Raw genomic sequence first — 18629 nt, 5'->3', positions numbered from 1 at the left:
ATATGCTAATATTTTTAAGTCATCGATGGTGAGGGAGAAGGAGGGGGCTTGGGTTTTTTCTCCTTCAAAACACACGGAGGAACTATTGTGCAAGCAACCAGATAAGGGTTTTTTGGCGGATTTACCTAGGTCACATTTATAGGGGGACAAGGTAAGTGAGAATGTCATGGCTCCTAATCTGGTAGATGGTTCTTCATCTCAGGTATGGGCTCCTATCCCGTGTTTGGACCTAGTTGGATCTTACATTGCAAAGAAGGCAAGTTGTTTATATTCGGTAGCTATTTTTGGGTTATTTGGGGTGATCAAACATGTTTGTCTAAACTGCATCATAAAATGCAAAAATGTTGGTCGAGTATGCAGTTTTTTCAATTATTGTCTACCAATTCGTTCATCATTGTCTTTGATTCTCCTTTGGTTAGGAATGAGGTTCTTAAAACTGAATATCATTGGTTTGGGAATAATGTGATTTTTGTTTCGGCTTGGAAGCCTTTTTTTGTTCTAGATCGGTCTAAACCTAAAATGTGTCTAGTTTGGTTCAGATTGCTTAATTTTCCATTTGAATTCATGGATCCTGAGGTTTTGAAAATGATTGGTGATAAGTTTGGAACTTTCTTAACTTCTAAATTAGATATGGTGGATGGGTTGGTTCTGGTAAAAATTTGTGTTTTGATTAGCCCTGATTGTGTTTATCCTAGGACTTGTAATATCAAGTTGAATGATGGAATTTGGCGGCAACCGATTGATAAGTTGAACAATGATCTTCCTTTATCGCCTTTAATTGTGGATGCGCCTCTGTTTATGGATTTTAAAGTAGGTAAAGTTTTGTCCAATAATCTGGAAACAATTGTAAATCTTTTTGTTATGGGAAATGTTGCTGGTCCTAAAGTTTCTAAGAATGTTTTGAACCCGATCTCTTTGTCTGGTATTCTCCTAGAGGATAATATTATAGAACAACCTAGGTCTCCTCTGCATGTTATTGGTGGGCAATCCTCTAATAAGTGCAACAAAGATAAACCTGTCGAATGTCTAGATAACACTTCAATTCTGAATAATGATAATTTGATTTTGGGGCATAGGTCTGAAAAAAAAACTATTATTAAGGGAGCCTCTTTTTTGAGTTCTCCAAATGAGGACCATCTGATCCAATAGATACAAGATTTAGTGAAGGACAAAGATAGGTCGGGTGATGTTTTGCCTTATGATGATTCGGTCATTATCCAATATGTTAGTATAGTTCATCAGGTAAATGAGATTTTGAATGATCATGTTCACCAAATGGATGAGAATGTGACTAAGTGGGTTGTTAATTCTATTGAATGTGAATGAGCGGGTTGTTAATTCTATTGAATGTGACTTGGGAAATATTAATAAGTCTCTTCCTTTATCTGCTTCCGAGAATCCTTTTGAGGTTTTGGCCTCTAAAGTTTTTGAAGATATTTTAGGAGAGATGGGGTGTCCTATTTTGTGTAACAAATTACCAATTGTCCAAACTAATAAGATTCTATCATCTCCAATGGTTTCTCCTGGTAGGGGGAGACCTCTGAAAAACCACAAAACATAGATAGAGATTGATGCAGGTATTCAAAAACCTTGTCAATATCTCCTATTAATAGGCTAGGGAAGCATTCGCTCTCTTTGGGCAGACCTAAAAACTTAGGTCATATTTCTGAAACCCTGATAAAAAGGATTTCTAATTTAGTTTCTAGCCCTCTGGTTTCTAGGTCTATGGCTGTTAAGAGGAATTTGCAGAGTAGCTTTGGAGATGGTAATGTTTCTCTGAAATTTGGGAAGAGGGGAGCTTCTGCCTCCCCTTGAGGACTATGAGGCTCATTTCATGGAATGTTAGGGGCTTAAATGCCCCTAACAAGAGATGCTTAATTAAGTCCCAGATTGACTTAATTAAGTGTGATATTTTTTATTTCAAGAAACTAAGTTATCTTTAGAATTTGCGGATGTGATTTTCTCTTCTTGGAAAAGATGGAAGTATGTCTCTATTTCTTCTTCTAGGGCCTCAGGTGGTTTGGCTCTTCTATGGAATTGTTATAATGTTGAGTTACAACTTGTTGCTTCTGCTGCGAACTGGATGTTGACTTTTGCAAGAGTAAGGTCTCAAATGTTAAATTTTGGCTTTTTAATATATATGCTCCTTCAGGAATTCAAGACAAATGTAATTTGTGGAGTAAGCTTCAGAGGATCACCTCCCCTTTGAGATAAGAATTGTTTGTTGTTTTTGGGGGAGATTTTAATGCTATTTCTGTTTTAGGGGAGAAGAGTGGAGGTATTCTTCCTAACAAGAGGATTATGGAGGATTTTGGGACCTTTATGTATGATTTGGCTATTTTTGATTGCAAATCTCATAATGGTGTTTTTACATGGACTAATATGAGAAGGGTTTTTTCTCAGATAGCTGAAAGATTAGATAGGTTCTTATTATCTGAAAATTGGATTGATTCAGATATTGAGTTTTTTTTGTCCATTCTTCCCAATTCGGGTTCAGATCATTTTCTGGTCTCCTTCTCCATCCTTGAGGATAGACCTCTTCATAAGTCACCCTTTAAGTTTGAGCCTATGTGTTTTAGAGCTTCCTCTTTTCTTCCTTTACTAAAAAAATGGTGGGAGGCTGCTCCTTTTGTTTCGGGTTCTAGAATGTATCAGATTGTTAGAAAGCTTAGTTTTTTAAAATTGAATATTTGAGAGTGGAACTTAGTTCACTTTAAGGATATTTTTGAAGAAATGCAGCGAATTCAGGACATGATAGAGTGTTTCAATAATCATGTGATTTAGAATGGGATGGTTCCTAGGGTTTTTGATGAGCTTAAATCCCTCAAGTTTCAGCTTGAGGAGATTTTGGCTAGGGAAGAGATTTATTGGAGGCAGAAGTCTAGGGAATTATTGCTTTCAGATGGGGATAGGAATACAAAATTCTTTCATTCCTCTACCAAGTTGAAGAGGAGTAGGAGTAGGATTGCTTGTATATAGGATTGGGATGGTAAATTATTGACCGAGAAGGAAGATATTTCTAAGGAGGCAGTTAGGTTTTTTAAAATCCTTTTGACATCATATGTAAAAGGTGTCAGCAATTTTGACTCTCATATTCCTCCTCTGGTATCTATGGATGATAATAGGATGTTAATTGCACCTTTCTCCCTAGAAGAAGTTAGATAGGCAGTGTTTGCTATGAATCCTGATAAAGCTCCAGTTCCAGATGGTTATACACCTTTGTTCTTTCAGAAATGTTGGGATTTTGTTGGAAATGATGTGTTATTGGCTCTTGAGGAGGCTAGGTGGAAAATGTCCATCTTGAAAGAAATGAATACAACTTTGATTTCAATTATTCCTAAAAAGGAGGAAATTAAGTCTTTTGTTGATTTTTGGCCTATTTCTCTGTGTTATACCTTATATAAAATATTCACCAAGGCAATCTCTATAAGATTAGCGAAGATTTTGCCTAAGATTATTTCTTTGGAGCAAGGGGGTTTTGTTCTAGGGAGGGAAACTATAGAAGGTGCTATTGTGGTGCATGAGGTGTTGCATTCTATTTCTTCCAAAAAATCTCCGACCATGATTCTCAAGCTTGATATAATGAAGGCCTATGATAGAGTAGCATGGAAAGCTTTGTATATGGTATGTTGGCATTTTGATGATGTTTTGATTGTCATTGATGGACACACACTTTCTTGATGTATGAGTTATGACTCAACTGGTAATTGCTCCAACCAGTATTATATATTATTAAATGTATAGTCTTTAGACTATCGGTATTTTGCAGAAGATGTTTACCGGTCACAGATTGACTAAAGAGCTTAAGCGGTATGAAGACCCCAAGCGGTACGAGGAACTCAAGCGGTACGAAGGAACCAAGTGGTAGTTAACTTTTGATTAGAACACTACGATCTACCAGTCTTCATTTTTGTCAACCAGTAATCAGTATATTATTAACCGGTATTACTCTGTGATGAATTACTAACCGGTATTACTATAATGTGTGATGAGTTATCATCCACTGACACTTTGGCAGTGATTTTGTGCCGTGTTACCAAATGTGTCTAGATGCACTAAACCTAGGAACTTGTAGTCTAATCCTATTGGTCTGACATGAAATCAGTTTCCTTTATAAGGACATCATCTCTAGGGTTTGTATGAGAGAGATATGTGTGATAGATAAGGTTATGTGTGATCATTGTAGAGAAGATTAGGTCTGTGTGAAGAGTTAGAGTGTGGAGATATTGAAGACTGAAGTAATGCTAAAATGCATTAACAATGAGCTGTCAAGGATCTAATTAAGAAGACTGTGCTATTAGCTAGATCACTCATTTGTTGATTACTCACATCTTTGACAAGTCTGAAACCCTTAATCGGGCAGACCCAACAAAGCCTTTGTAAATCCTCTAACAAGGCGGTTCACAACTGTGGATCTGAAATCCTCTAACAAGGTAGTATTTAACAAGACTTATCTCCTAATAGAGATCTAGATTCCTAACAGGATCTGTTCTGGTGAAGAACATTGTATGACCTTAACCGGTCTGGTTTCTATTCTGTAGATAGTTACTTGTGATTTTCTGCTCACCGTGGTTTTTCCCATTTGGGTTTCCACGTCAAATATCTTTTGTTATGGTGATTGTGCTCTTGTGGGTGAATGCTTTGTTTGCTATTTGGTTTGCATTTATCTTAACCGGTTTATTAGTGAATCTGTTGCACTGGTTATCTGCTAGTATTCATCAATTGGTATTAGAGTCGACCTTTATATAAGTCTAACCACTTGGAAGGAGATATGGGGGAATACAGTGTGAGGGAAATTACTCATTGTCTCACTTAGACTGAGAGAGCCTATGATGAACTCAAAGTCAAGTATAAAGTCTCTTTGGCTAGAAGAAGAGAACATGTTGAAAAAATGATGGAACTTACTAAAAATAGCTCTTCTGATGAAGCTGACATGGATGCCCTAGTTGAAGAAGTTGAAAAACTGAATGAATCTAAAGCCAATCTGAGAAAAGAGTTGGAAGGACTGACTATCAGAATGCGTCAAGAGCTTGAGAATAGAAGGAAAGCTGAAGATCTGGTAAAAGACAAAGATCATGAGATCTCCAAGTTGAAGCAAGAAATCAGTACCCTTACTGCTCATCTCCAAGAGAGTAAAGTGGAAAAAGAAGAAATGCAAGGTGAACTAAACATGGCTATTTCTGTGATGCAACCTTGATGGAATCCAATGTTTCTATTTCCAAAGAACTTACTAAGTCAAAGGAGATACTTGCCAAATTCAATCAGAGGTACTGCTAAGCTAGAGAAAAAACTAGAATCGACAAAACCAGTAAAGAATACCACTGGACTTGGTTTCTCTAGATATGAGGAAGGTGAGACTTCTAGAACAAAAGCTGAAGTATCAAAGAAGCAACTGATATCCAAGGATAAAGGTAAGCAAAAATTTAAACCCATTTGCTTTAATTGTCTCAAAGAAGGACATACTGCTAATGTGTGTCGAAGCAAGGCCTACAACAATTTTCTTTATTTTCAAAACAATATGCCTAGATCCAATAGATTCAATGGAAACTATTATGCATGCAACAAGTTTGGGCATAGAGCATTTGAATGCAGGTCACTTTTGCACAACACTGGGAGATATCCTCCAAGGACTCAAGGAGTTATCCCGGAACCTTCTGTGAACCGAAATCCCAACCGGTACAATACTTATGACCATCAGTCAGGTGGTTATCAAGTAGAAACCGGTTGGAGAGCAACTTGTTTAATCTGTCGTGGTAGCAGTCACACTACTGCAACATGGAGAAGGAAGAATGGAAGTATGAATAATGGACCATGGAAAACACATGTAATGGTATGCTATCATTGCAACAAACCGGGACACACTACCAGAACTTGCAGACTGAGAAAGAACCTATCGGATGATATACTGATCACTCCAGAAGGGAAGATTGATGTTGAAACCATTCAAACAGAAATGAATAAAACTTGGAAAAAGAAACCAGAAGAAGTGTCACAGGATGAACCGGTTTCTACACCTAGTGTGGAAGTCTCTGAACCAACAAACTGAGCTTCAGAAAAGCTTAGGGGGAACATATCGGTGAAGTATTTCGAACCCTTGGTTTATATCGGTAAAGACCTTAACTGGTATATGTTACCTGTCAGTCGGCAAAAGACTTGAAGTGATAAAAGGCAAAATTAGGCTTTGTACCCTAGTGGTGATGCATTTATTATGGTAGGTGAGAGTTTGTTTAAAAGGGTTTTCATTGTCATTTTCTCTTATCTGTTTTCAAGAGAAGAATTTTCAAGAGCAGAGCGACAAAAAGCGATTCATCTAGCGATTCAAAGTGAATTCAAAACTCTTGCAGAGGAATCTAGAGATCTTTTTCAATCTATCAGTGAAGAACACTAAGCGGTAATCGAGCAATCAAAGTGGTGTATTGTGGGCGATATTGGCAAACCCTAAATTTTGGATTGTGAAGGTATTTCTCAAAATTCTCTCTTATCATGGTTTCTGCATCACACTCTAGTTCTAGTGCACCTGTAGATTCAGCTAAATTTCTTCAAAAGAAAATGAAATACAATGCCCTATCCCAAATACCCGTAGGAGTTATTGTTAAGGAAGATATTTCAGTGTATATTGACTATAAATTGGAAGACCTAGGATCCCTAGTGATTTATTCCTAGCTAAGTCTGTTATGTGGGAATGACATGAAGATCAAACCTGAGTATAGTGTCCTTGAGAAGATGAAATTGTACAATGCAATATATTTTCTGGAAGAGTTCACAAAAGATCATGCCCGCATCATCCTCAATAGAGTACATGGTGATAAGATGTATCTTGAGCGGATGCATGACATCACACCGGAAGCAATTCATGCCATCACCGGTTTTTGAAATATTAGAGAGGTACCAGCTCTAAGGAAGGTCACCAAAACTGAAATGACAAAGCTTACCGGTTCTATGAGTGACCAACAGGCGATGACCGTCAACACCATCAAAGATGATCTGGTAAAATATGCTTGCATGGTGATTGGTTACCGGATATTCTATGCCAGCAAAATAAATTTTGTCCCTACTACTGCTTACATAATGATCAAGGAAGACACTACATTTGACCTATGTACCTGTCTATAAAAGCTATTGCTATTAAGTTTGAAGTCATCAAACAAGACAATTCCCCAAGGTTCAGATTTGGCCAACTTCTGGTCGGTTTATTCTTCTACTTTCAAGGTTATTTCCTTGGAGTAGGTGATGTGCAATGGTCTACCGACCTACCAGTCTCCAGACAAATCAAGGAGAGTCTACAAGTAGTGGGAACTGGATATCCTGAGGTTCTTAACAAGTATTTTGATGAATTCAAGCAGAAAATGAGCCAGAGAATGAGGATATGTGATGATATTGTGAAAAAGTATGAAGATGACATCTGCTTCACAATAAGGATAGACAGATGCATAATGGAAGTGGTGGAACCCAGAAAGGAAGTAGTTGGCCCTATGGGGTATGAATTGATGAATGATATGTTGATCGGGTATGCCTCTACCCTACTTGCCTCACCACTAGATGCAAAGAAAAAGAGAACTAGTACCTACGTGGAAAGGGTCACACCGGTTGAAGAATCAAAACAAAAAAAGGATAAAGCAGTGCCATCAGTATCTGCATTGGTTACCTCTGCTAGTTCAAAAGTGACCAAGCGGTCACCAGCTAAGAAGAAACTTGAGAAGGTATTTGAGAGGAAGTGGAAAACCAAAACCAACTCACCGAAGTTAGAGGACACTGGACCGGAAATTCAATCAAAGAAGACAAGGCAATCAAGCAAGAAGGCGAAGTCTATCAGTAATGTTCCTGAAACTTCAGCACCGGTAAATATAGATAAGTCAATGACACATTGTTAGAGGACTCTAAAGAATATTAAGAGGAAAGTGCTTGATGATTTAAAGGAATATTTTGATGATTTTACTGATAGTGAGAAAGAAGAAGTAGAATAGGAAGTCATCAAATATTTATGTGTTAATGATCGGTCACCATCTGAGATTAGATCAGTTACAACAAATTCTTTTTATAATTCTTTAGATAACAAATGGCGCATTGCCATTGAAAAGGACACACATATACATGCTAAAGCTGCTGTCAGAATGCACCGAGTATCTGAAGCCAATAAGAAGGCTGAACAAGAACCTGACCTATCATTAGGCTAACCAGATGAAGCATTTGATAGTGAAGGTGAAAGAGTGATAGAGAAAATTGATCCTATTGATGTGGATGCATTAGATATTGAGGATGTCACTCCTGACAAAGAGAAAGAGAAACAGGACAAGGAAAAAGCTGAAAAAGAGAAATAGGACAAAGAGAAAGAAGAGGAAAATGTAAAGAAAGAGGAAGATAAGAGAAAAGAGGTAGAGAAGAAGAAAGAGGAGGAGAAGAGGAAAGAAGAGGAGAAGAGGAAAGAAGAAGACAAGAGGAAAGAAGAATAAAGGAAGAAGGAGGCAGAAAAGAAAAAACAAGAAGATGAGCAAAAGAAGAAAGAATAAGAAAAGAGCAGAAGAGGAGAAGGAAGAAGAGAAGAACAAAGAAGCAGAGATCAAAACAAAAGAAGGAGAGGATACTCCTAAGGCAACCGGTGATCAAACCAAACAGGTTGATACCACCAGTCCTATTGATCAAACTCTTGCAGATGAGTCTGAGCTATTGCATAGCATCAAACTTGCATAGGAGAGACTGGAAGAATTGTGGAGGAAGAAGGAACAGGATGTCATACAATCTGTAGTTGACACCCTTACTAGTCTAATTCCCGGTACCAACCTCCCTAGTACTGATTCCTCTCTATCCAAGCTTAAACTTCTATGTACCGTAGTGGAGGACCAGGTGCAATGCTTGGAAGATGTTGCTGAAGCAACTACAAAGAAGAATCATGAAAAGACACTCAATACTGCCTTAGTCAAGAAAATGAATGAGCTCCAGACACAACTACTAAAACATCAGAATGATATAAATGTTGCAATGGGTGAAGGTAAATTACTGTTGAGTAAAATCTGCCAACCCCATCTATTTTGTGACGATGTGCTTAAATAGAAAGCTCAACTCCAATCGGAGTTACAAGTATATATCAACAATTTCAAGATGCCATATGATTCATTCACTACATATGGGAAAATGGTTCATCATTATCAGCTTTAGACTGCCAATATAGACTCAGAGATCAACAATCGGACTAAATATTTGTAGGAGCTTCAACTGCTCCTATTGCCAAGACTCCAAATTCTTCAAAAATGATTTCTCAACCTTAAAGCTATCATGGTAACTCAAGAAATGAGTACCATTGATGCAATGGAAGAATTGGTATTCTAGATGAAGACTGAAAGTGAGGTTGCTACCTCATTACTTGAGTCATGGACATTGGCCATGAAAACTTTTCTGCAGGACTTTAAATCTATTTTTGATAAATTTCATTCCTTATTGTCATGAACATTTAATCTATTTTTTTGTATAAGGAAACAAGGGTTACTTTGCGTTACTTTGTCATTGTTGGCAAATGGGGAGTAGTGTACTTAAAATTTTGGTAAATGTTACCATTTCATGCACTTGTAATTTTTGCAAAGGAAGTAGTGTATATGCTTAGGGGGAGTAATTTTGATTGTAGATCATTTTGTTATTGTTGTAAAACACTTAGATGTCAAAATTTTCCTAAGTGTTGCCATCAATGCCAAAGGGGGAGATTGTTGGAATTTTGATGATGTTTTGATTGTCATTGATTGACACACAGTTTCTTGATGATGGACACACACTTTCTTGATGTATGAGTTATGAATCAACCGGTAATTGCTCCAACCAGTATTGTATATTATTGAATGTATAGTCTTTAGACTATCAGTATTTTGCAGAAGATGTTTACCAGTCACAGATTGACTGAAGAGCTCAAGCGGTATGAAGACCCCAAGCGGTACGAGGAGCTCAAGTGGTACAAAGGAACCAAGCGGTAGTTAACTTTTGATCGGAACACTACGATCTACCAATCTTCATTTTTGTCAACCGGTAATCGGTATATTATTAACCGGTATTACTTTGTGATGAGTTACCAACCGGTATTACTATAATGTGTGATGAGTTATCATCCACCGACACTTTGGTGGTGATTTTGTGTCATGTTACCAAATGTGTCTAGATGCACTAAACCTAGGAACTTGTAGTCTAATCCTATTGGACCGACATGAAATCAGTTTCCTTTATAAGGACATCATGTCTAGGGTTTGTATGAGAGAGATATGTGTGATAGATAAGGTTATGTGCGATCATTGTAGAGAAGATTAGGTCTATGTGAAGAGTTAGAGTGTGGAGATATTGAAGACTGAAGTAATGCTGAAATGCATTAACAATGAGCTATTAGGGATCTAATTAAGAAGACTGTGCTATTAGCTAGATCACTCACTTGTTGATTACTCACATCTTTGACAAGTCTGAAACCCTTAACCGGGCAGGCCCAACAAAGCCTTTGTAAATCCTCTAACAAGGCAGTTCACAACTGTGGATCTGAAATCCTCTAACAAGGTAGTCTTTAACAGGACTTATCTCCTAACAGAGATCTAGATTCCTAACAGGATCTGTTCTGGTGAAGAACATTGTATGACCTTAACTGGTCTGGTTTCTATTCTGCAGATAGTTACTTGTGAGTTTCTGCTCACTATGGTTTTTCCCATTTGGGTTTCCTCGTCAAATATCTTTTGTTATGGTGATTTTGCTCTTGTGGGTGAATGCTTTGTTTGCTATTTGGTTTGCATTTATCTTAACCGGTTTATTAGTGAATATGTTGCACCGGTTATCTGCTAAACTGTTTAAGAGTTTGTTTACAATATTTTTTGGTATGCTAATTCACCCCCCCCTCTTAGTATTCATCATGGTATTGTTGAGGTTGGGTTTCTCTAATGCTTGGGTAAAGTGGATTCGTTCTTGTATATCTTTAGCAAGATTTTTGGTGATTCTGAATGATTCCCCTTGTGGTTTTTTCTCTTCTTCCAGGGGGTTGAGGCAAGGAGATCCACTTTCTCCTTTTTTGTTTATTCTACTTGCTGAATCTTTTAGTTGGGCTATCAAGGCTGATAGATTGGGGGGTCTTTGGAGAGGTATTAGGATTCAAAACTATCCTCACAATATTTCACATTGTCTCTTTGCTAATGATACTCTGTTATTTGGTCATGCCTATTTATCCGAGGCTCAGATAATTTCAGAAATAATACAGGAACATGCTTTGTTTTCTGGCCAAAAAGTTAATGTAGATAAGTCAAAAGTTTTTTTCCTTAATACTTCACTGCTTGTCCAGGAGAGATTGCATTCCTTTTGGGGTTTTGAGATTGGTAAGCTGCCATGTGTGTATCTTGGGATTCCTCTTTTGTTAAGCAAGATAAGATTGGCTTTTGGGATAAGGTTATTTCGGTCATTTCAAAAAGAATTCTTTCTTGGAACCATAAATGGTTGTCTTTGGCTGGTAAATTGATGTTAATCAAATCTGTTCTGAATGCTATGCCTATTTATCTAATGTCGATTTTAAAATCTCCAAAATCTGTTATTGTGAGTTTGCAACATACTCTTAGGTCATTTCTCTAGAATAACAATAAGGATAGCAAAAATAGGTTGCCTTTGGTAGCCTGGGATAAGATCTGCCTTCCTACGGAATTAGGTGGTATTGGCATTCGTAATTTGGCGAATCAAAATTTAGCTCTAGGGGCTAAATTGGTTTGGAAACTTTATGATAGGCTGAACTCCCCGTGGGCTCAGATAATGTTTGCTAAGTATCTGAATAATGGTCATAGAGAATGTATTTTTAAATTTTCTAATCTACCCTCTGGATCTATCATATGGAACTTTTTATGTAAATGCAGAGCAGTTATTATTCCCCGTCTCTCATGGGTTGTGCATAATGGAAGGAAAGATAGGTTTTGGGATGAATCATGGAATAGACTTTGTTCCTTGATTCATATTAGAGATTGGTCTCCCTTGATTTAAATCCTTACTTCTCTTTGGGGTGTGTATGTGGCGGACTATTTTGATATTGTTCATAATGGTCCTTTAAAATTGGCTAAATGGAAGTCGATTGATTTCTTGGATATGGATCTGCATTTGAAAGAAGAATTTGATAAGATTTTGGGTGAGAGGATGGTTACTCTCTCAGACTCTAAGGATGAAATTATTTGGACTGGGAATGATTCTGGTAAGTAATTTGTTAAAGATGGTTATAACTCCCTTTTACCTGCTAAATCCTGTTCATGTTGGCCTTATAAGTTGTTTTGGCACTCGGGTTGTTTACTGAAAGCTGAAGATTTTGCTTGGTTGGTTGTCCAGGATAGAGATTTAACAGGAATGAGGTTGGACAGATTAGGTATTACTACTATTTTTCCGTGTGTTCTCTATAATAAGAATCTTGAGTCATCTTCTCACCTGTTTCTTCATTGTGATTTTGCTCATGAGTGCTGACAATGGCTACTGGGAAAGTTAGGTTTATCTTTTGTTATTGGTAAGGATCTTGTTTCTCACTTTTGATCTTGTCCTCTCATGTTTTCATCATCTTTCTATGCATGTCTTTGGGTTATTTCTCCCTCTATTGTGCTCTAGAACATTTGGCTTGAATGAAATAGTAGGATTTTCAAAAAGGTGTGTTCTTCTTTATCAGATGTTTTGCAAAAAATTGAAGCCTCGATTTCGGAGGTAGCTTTGTCATACATTTATAAGAAATTGGCTAACCAATCATCTTTTTCCCATTGGGATAATAGGGTTACCAGGGTTTGGAAATCCCTTTCGATCTTACCTTCTCATGGCTCCGTCTCGAAGAGTAACAAGTCTTATGGTCAGTGGTTGTTGGCCAAGTGGAAAACTCCTCCTTGGGAACACTTCAAACTCAACTTTAATGGTGCTTCCAAGGCAGGGGTTGGGATGGCTATTTTTTTATCATAATGTGCAACTCATTCTTGCAAAATGTCATGATAGTGGTATTAGTACTAATAATTTTGCAGAATATCAAGCTTTATCCTTTGGCTTGGATATGTCAATTTCATTAAGGATTAAAACCATAGTGATTGAGGATGACTCTATGGTAATAATTCAGAGTGTTATGAAGAAGAAATCGAATTGCTGGAAGTTGCAATATTTGCTTGATAATATTCTACAAAAGTTAGATTCTTTTGATTCCTTCTTAATTTGTTATTGTTATAGAGAAATTAACATAGTGGTGGATTTTTTTGGCTAATCTATCTATTGATAGCAAAGCTCATTTTCACATAGTTGATCCCAAAGAAATTTCGTCTAATGTTTGGGATATAGTTCTCTCTGATTAATGATTTATATGTTTCTTTTGCAATCTGGTATCTAATAGTTTTATTACATGACCTTTCCCACCCTCCTTGAATTGTCGGGTTTGTGTTCATGTTCACCATATGGATGATTACCGTTATATGGCGGGTATTTGAAGTAGAAATGGTATTTCTGCTTTCTATATTTGTGATATTTAGATGTCACTCACAGGGTGAGGGTGTGGATAGTCCCGGTACACTCAAGGGTGGTGGTATGTGCGATTTAAAGTGCTTTTTGTTTTTTTGCTTAAAATGGATCTTGGTATGTGTGTGGGTTTATCTGCTGAATGTACTTTGGCTATTATTGTTTGATGATGTCTCCATACTCTCTTGAAGATTTTTTGTGTGAGTTTGGTCATGGCAGGATTGACATTGTTTTATGATGTTTGAAATAAATTTTTTTGGCATATGTGTCCTCTTCCACTTGAGATATCATTGATGGCTGTCAGGTTTGAGGTGCTGTTATCTTTTGTGAAATATCACATCATTGTAGTTTGAATTTCTGATTTGGTTTTTTTCTATCTTCCTTGCAGTCGCCATGATGGTTACTTGCTGATAGTCATTTATTTCTTCTTTTTTCCTTTCGCTTCATCTATTTATCATGTGGTAGTCTACATTTTGTGTCACATAGACCGTGGGTTGTTTGGGTATGTTTGTTTCTACAAATATCAAATTTCTTATCTTCTATTAAATATAGAGTGGTGTTAGAGTATTCGGGTATTTACTTGATTAATTAAACAATATTTGTTTAATTATTTAAGTTCCCTTTATCTCTTTTACACTTAAGCTAACTTTAGGTGCATATAATTAATTATTATGTGCAAACCTAGGTTTTCCCTTTTAGGGATTCTTGACCTATTAAAGGTTGAGTTCATTCTTTTCATTGTATGATGAAGAAGGATTATTATTGACAATACATTTTGGAGATTATTGAGCTCTCTCTTTTGGAGAATATTTTTCTTGTGTTTTTGTTCCTTCTGTGATTTGCTTCCTTGGTTCTCCTTGTAACAGGTTTTTCAGCTTGCAGAGATCATTTGGGCTCCTGTGGTGTTGTATTTTCTCAACTTCTATATGGTATCAGAGCTTCAGATCTGCAGCTACTTGTTCTTGTTTTAAGAATTTTTTGCTTTGGAAGTAGATCTCGGGTTTTAGGAATTTGTTTTTGTACCTAGGGTTTGACCTTTTTTTCTAAGCACTTTGGGCCTAAACGGACCTCACCATCATGTTCAGAAGGCCCGAAAACCCATATGGTCATATAAAATTCAACCTATTTTGGTTCCTGAGCCTTTGGGAGTATTTTTTCTCAGATCCAGGCGTACGACCCTGGCACACAAATCGAGAATTTAAAAAAAAAATATATATATATATATATTTTGCCTTTTTATGGCATGCAGGCCAGATTTTGATTTTTTTAAAAAAAAATCTTCAAAAAAAAAAGAAAAAAATCAAAAAAATAGGGCACACAATTTTTTTTTGGCAAAAAAAAGAGTTTCTGGGGGCCCCCACGGTACGTAGAGTACCGTGGGGCCCCTGCCTTGTTGTAGGCCCTGCCGTCTGGCCCCCTGTCTGCCTTGGGTCTCGGCCCCTGCCAGCCCCGGCTTCTATTCCCATCGACAACCTTCTCTTCCCGGTGTTGCTGCTCTCCTCGGCCTCGCCGTCGTTGCGGCCCCTGCCTCTCGGCCCCCTACCGGCCACCCTGCGCCCATCGGTCGTCGCCTGTGGCCCCCCGTAGCCCTGCCCATCACCCATAGTACTTAGACCTTGACCTCCTCCCTGGCCCCCATTGCTGGCTTTGCACTTGTCGCCGGCCTCCGCCTAGCCCTGCACCCGCCACCCGCCGGAACCCTATGCACCGCCGACCAGCTCCGCTCCGCCCGGTGACCCCTGACACCGGAAACAATAGCCCACCACCAGAGAACCACCAGTCCACCACTGGAACACCACCCACTAGCCACCGGAGGACTGCCCAGCCACCAGACTCCCTTTTTTGCCTATTTCAGGGGGGGTTTGGTTTTTTGGCTCTATCTTGGGCATACAGAGTCATTTTTTTGAAAACGAATAGGTGTCAGAAAGATGGTTTTGAGTCTGACCTCATGGTGTTGGTAATTTTTTATAATTTTTTTGTTTGGCTATGTTTTTTTCCAGTCAAAGTGAGGTCTAATTTTTGCACTTCGGGAGCCATATAATGAGCATTCGAACTTCATTTTTCGAAAACTTTATATCGTTGGAAAGCTTGTTCTGTACACTTTCCAGCCATATGAGTTTTCTTTCCAGATTCTATTCCAAGAATATTTTATTCAGTTTTTTGCTTTTCAGCACTCTGGTGGATATCTTGGTTGTTTCAGGTCCTAGGATCTCTTCTCTGAGTAGGATGTCTCGGTTTTGGTTCTTTCTATTTCCAGTCTTCTTATCATTGTAGCTTGTATTTATGCAAACGCACTGAGATAAAGTGCCATCATGCATTGTTTACATGGAATCTTGCACCTCTTGTGCCTTATTGTACATGCACTACTTATAAAGTGCCATGGGGGGGTTGATGTTTGCCTTGTTTGCCATCTACCATTGTCCAGTGAGTGTTCCTTCCATGAAATTCACCTCATGATGTGTGTCAAGTGAGCGTTCCTTCCACGACACCATGTACTTTCACTTCACCTTCGATGTTCTTGGTTCTTCATCATGCAATTCTTGTTGTCCGTTCTTTTCAGTATACCTGTCCCTCTCCCTTTTCAGCATTATGGGGAGGTTTGTCCTATTGGTTCTAATGCTTCTGTGGTTCGATTAATCAAGTTTTCAGGCTTTGGTTTCTCATGCCATCTGTATCTTCGATTTTAGTGTTTGCCTTGTTTGCCATCTGATTCAAGTAGTGTCATTTGAGGGCACTCATACAGATTACAGTCTTCTCTACCTGGTCATGTTCTATTTCAGTGGTGGTTCTTCAGATCAGCAGTTATTCTTTGACAAAGTTTGTGGGTTCTTCATGTTTCAGTGGAATTCTTTTTATCTTTTTTTGGAGTAGAGTTTTGTTCCCACGTGGTTTTCTCTATTTCTCCAGTTCATAGAGATTTCATTGTATTTGGGTACTTGATCAGGCCTTGTTGCCGAGACCCATCTTTATTGCTTTCAATAGTTGTTCTAGGTTTTAGCTTCTCCCTAAGTCTAGCTTAAGGGGGGTGTTAGAGTATTCAGGTATTTACTTGATTAATTAAACAATATTTGTTTAATTATGTAAGTTCCCTTTATCTCTTTTACACTTAAGCTAACTTTAGGTGCATATAATTAATTATTATGTGCAAACGTAGGTTTTCCCTTTTAGGGTTTCTTAACCTATTAAAGGTTGAGTTCATTCTTTTCATTGTATGATAAAGAAGGATTATTATTGACAATATATTTTGGAGATTATTGAGCTCTATTTTTTGGAGCATATTTTCCCTGTGTTTTTGTTCCTTCTGTGATTTTCTTCCTTGCTTCTCCTTGTAACAGGTTTTTCAACTTGCAGAGACCATTTGGGCTCCTGTGGTGTTGTATTATCTCAACTCCTATAAGTGGTGCTTGAATATGTGGTTCTAGAAGGAGAAAATGAGGATAATCTTCAAAAGCTTGGTAATGTTTTTAACCCGTTTTCTCCTGAGGTGGCTAATGGAATCCGTAGGCTTTTGGGGAATCACTGGTTGGGAATTAGTCTTAATATTTCTTACTCTAAGATTATGTCTCGATTTGTTACTATTTTCTATAATATTTTACTTGATGTTGAATTGGTTCATCTTCTGGTCTCCACATTCATGTTTCCAACAATGTGTAATGGGGATTTGGTTTTTTCTGCTTTGGATAGTTATCACTTTGATGTGGGGTTTTTCCATTATGGTGGTTTTCTTCCTCGTCATGATCTTTTGGGTAATGGTTGGTATGGTCAATTATTATTCGATCTAAGAATGAGACTGATATGTGATACTTTGGATGATACCCGGGCATGCATGGAGTTTCTTGTGAATTAGGTACTTGCTCAAATTATGGATAAAGCTCTGGTTGCTTTAGATGCCTTGCACTCGTTACTTTCTTTGAGCTTTATGTTTTCTGCTCCTGCACGGCTCGAAATCTCTAAGGGTTGTTTCTCCTCCTGATGTAAATAATTATCCACCACCTGAAGGCACTAGTACTTGGTTTTTAAATGTCTGATATTTTTCTATGCTATCTTAGAGATGTGCTATGTTTTTTGATGCAGGTATGGGCAAATTTGGTACAACATTCTTTTTTGTCAAGCCAGGTTGAAGTATTTTTTTCTCCCTTATTGGTAAAAGCATGCGAGCTTCTTGGTGTCTTGGCATGATTTTCACGAGGTGATATTTATTGGCATCCCACTCTTCATTTTGTCATCAATTGAGCTTATGTTTTTGATGGATATATTCATGATGTTCTTTTGTATCCAGAAATGTCCTATGGGACCTCATTGTATATTTCAAAGGATTGGGTTTGGGAGGGTTATTTGATCAATTGGCTATGTAATAGCTATCTTGCAAGGGTAGATTAGATTGGTTTATTTTAGGTGACAACCAGAGGTTTTCTTGCGAGTTCTTTCCTGTCGGTATGCCCTTTGAACCTGTTGTAAAAATTATTAAATATAATAATAAATTAAAAAAAAAGTTTAGTGGCTTGTCCACTTTTATTGAAAAAATAAAAAATTATCTAATTCATTCTTTACTAATTCAAAATTCAAAAAATGAAATTACCCAAATTCTAATTTTAGTTAATTTCAATAAAATGGGCATTTCATTTCATATCTTTGAAAATCCAAATTCAAATCGAATGCAATTTGAAATTTTAATTTCAAGCTAATTTCCTACAGCACATGTCAAAATCCTAACTAACACTAACTTTCAGTCTAACTGTCAATCACCTTTTTTGAATAGGTAATAAATTCAATCAACTTCCTAATCAGTTCATTTGTCTCCTTAGTTAACTCAGTTAACTCATCAATCAAATTTTTTGAACAAACTCATCAATTCAGTTCAGTGATGAATCTATTCAGTCAACTCATCAATCAAATGAGTTCAACTCCCAATCAATTTTGTCTCAACTGATCTCAACCATTAATCGATTCTATTCTCAAATGCATCTCAACCGTTCAATTTATCCTTTCAAAATCTATAAATTGAGCTTCATTCTCCCATTTTCAATAACCACTATCTTCAAAATTATTGTGTTGTTTTGATGCAGAGCTCCAAAAGACCTTATCCAAACAACCCAAACAAGGAGCAAACCTTCACGACACCCTTTACTCAACAAGGGATTCAACCTTGTTCCTAAGGATTACACACACAT

The 18629-nt window shown here is 37.4% G+C and overlaps 1 protein-coding gene across 1 annotated transcript in view; it reads right to left on the bottom strand.

Annotated features, from left to right (window-relative positions):
- The window catches only part of LOC131876557 (uncharacterized), a 74293-nt gene extending 59231 nt beyond the window's left edge, over positions 1-15062 (bottom strand). Inside the window, exon 1 of the mRNA XM_059221987.1 lies at positions 14848-15062. Within this exon, the coding sequence (XP_059077970.1) occupies positions 14848-15062 (215 nt within the window). The remainder of the gene's footprint in view (positions 1-14847) is intronic.
- Positions 15063-18629: the final 3567 nt, after the last annotated feature.

This window comes from Cryptomeria japonica, chromosome 6, assembly GCF_030272615.1.
Source record: "Cryptomeria japonica chromosome 6, Sugi_1.0, whole genome shotgun sequence".
Lineage (NCBI taxonomy): Eukaryota > Viridiplantae > Streptophyta > Pinopsida > Cupressales > Cupressaceae > Cryptomeria > Cryptomeria japonica.
The sequence above is the reverse complement of the archived record's forward strand: the minus strand, read 5'-3'. Positions and strand labels throughout refer to the sequence as shown.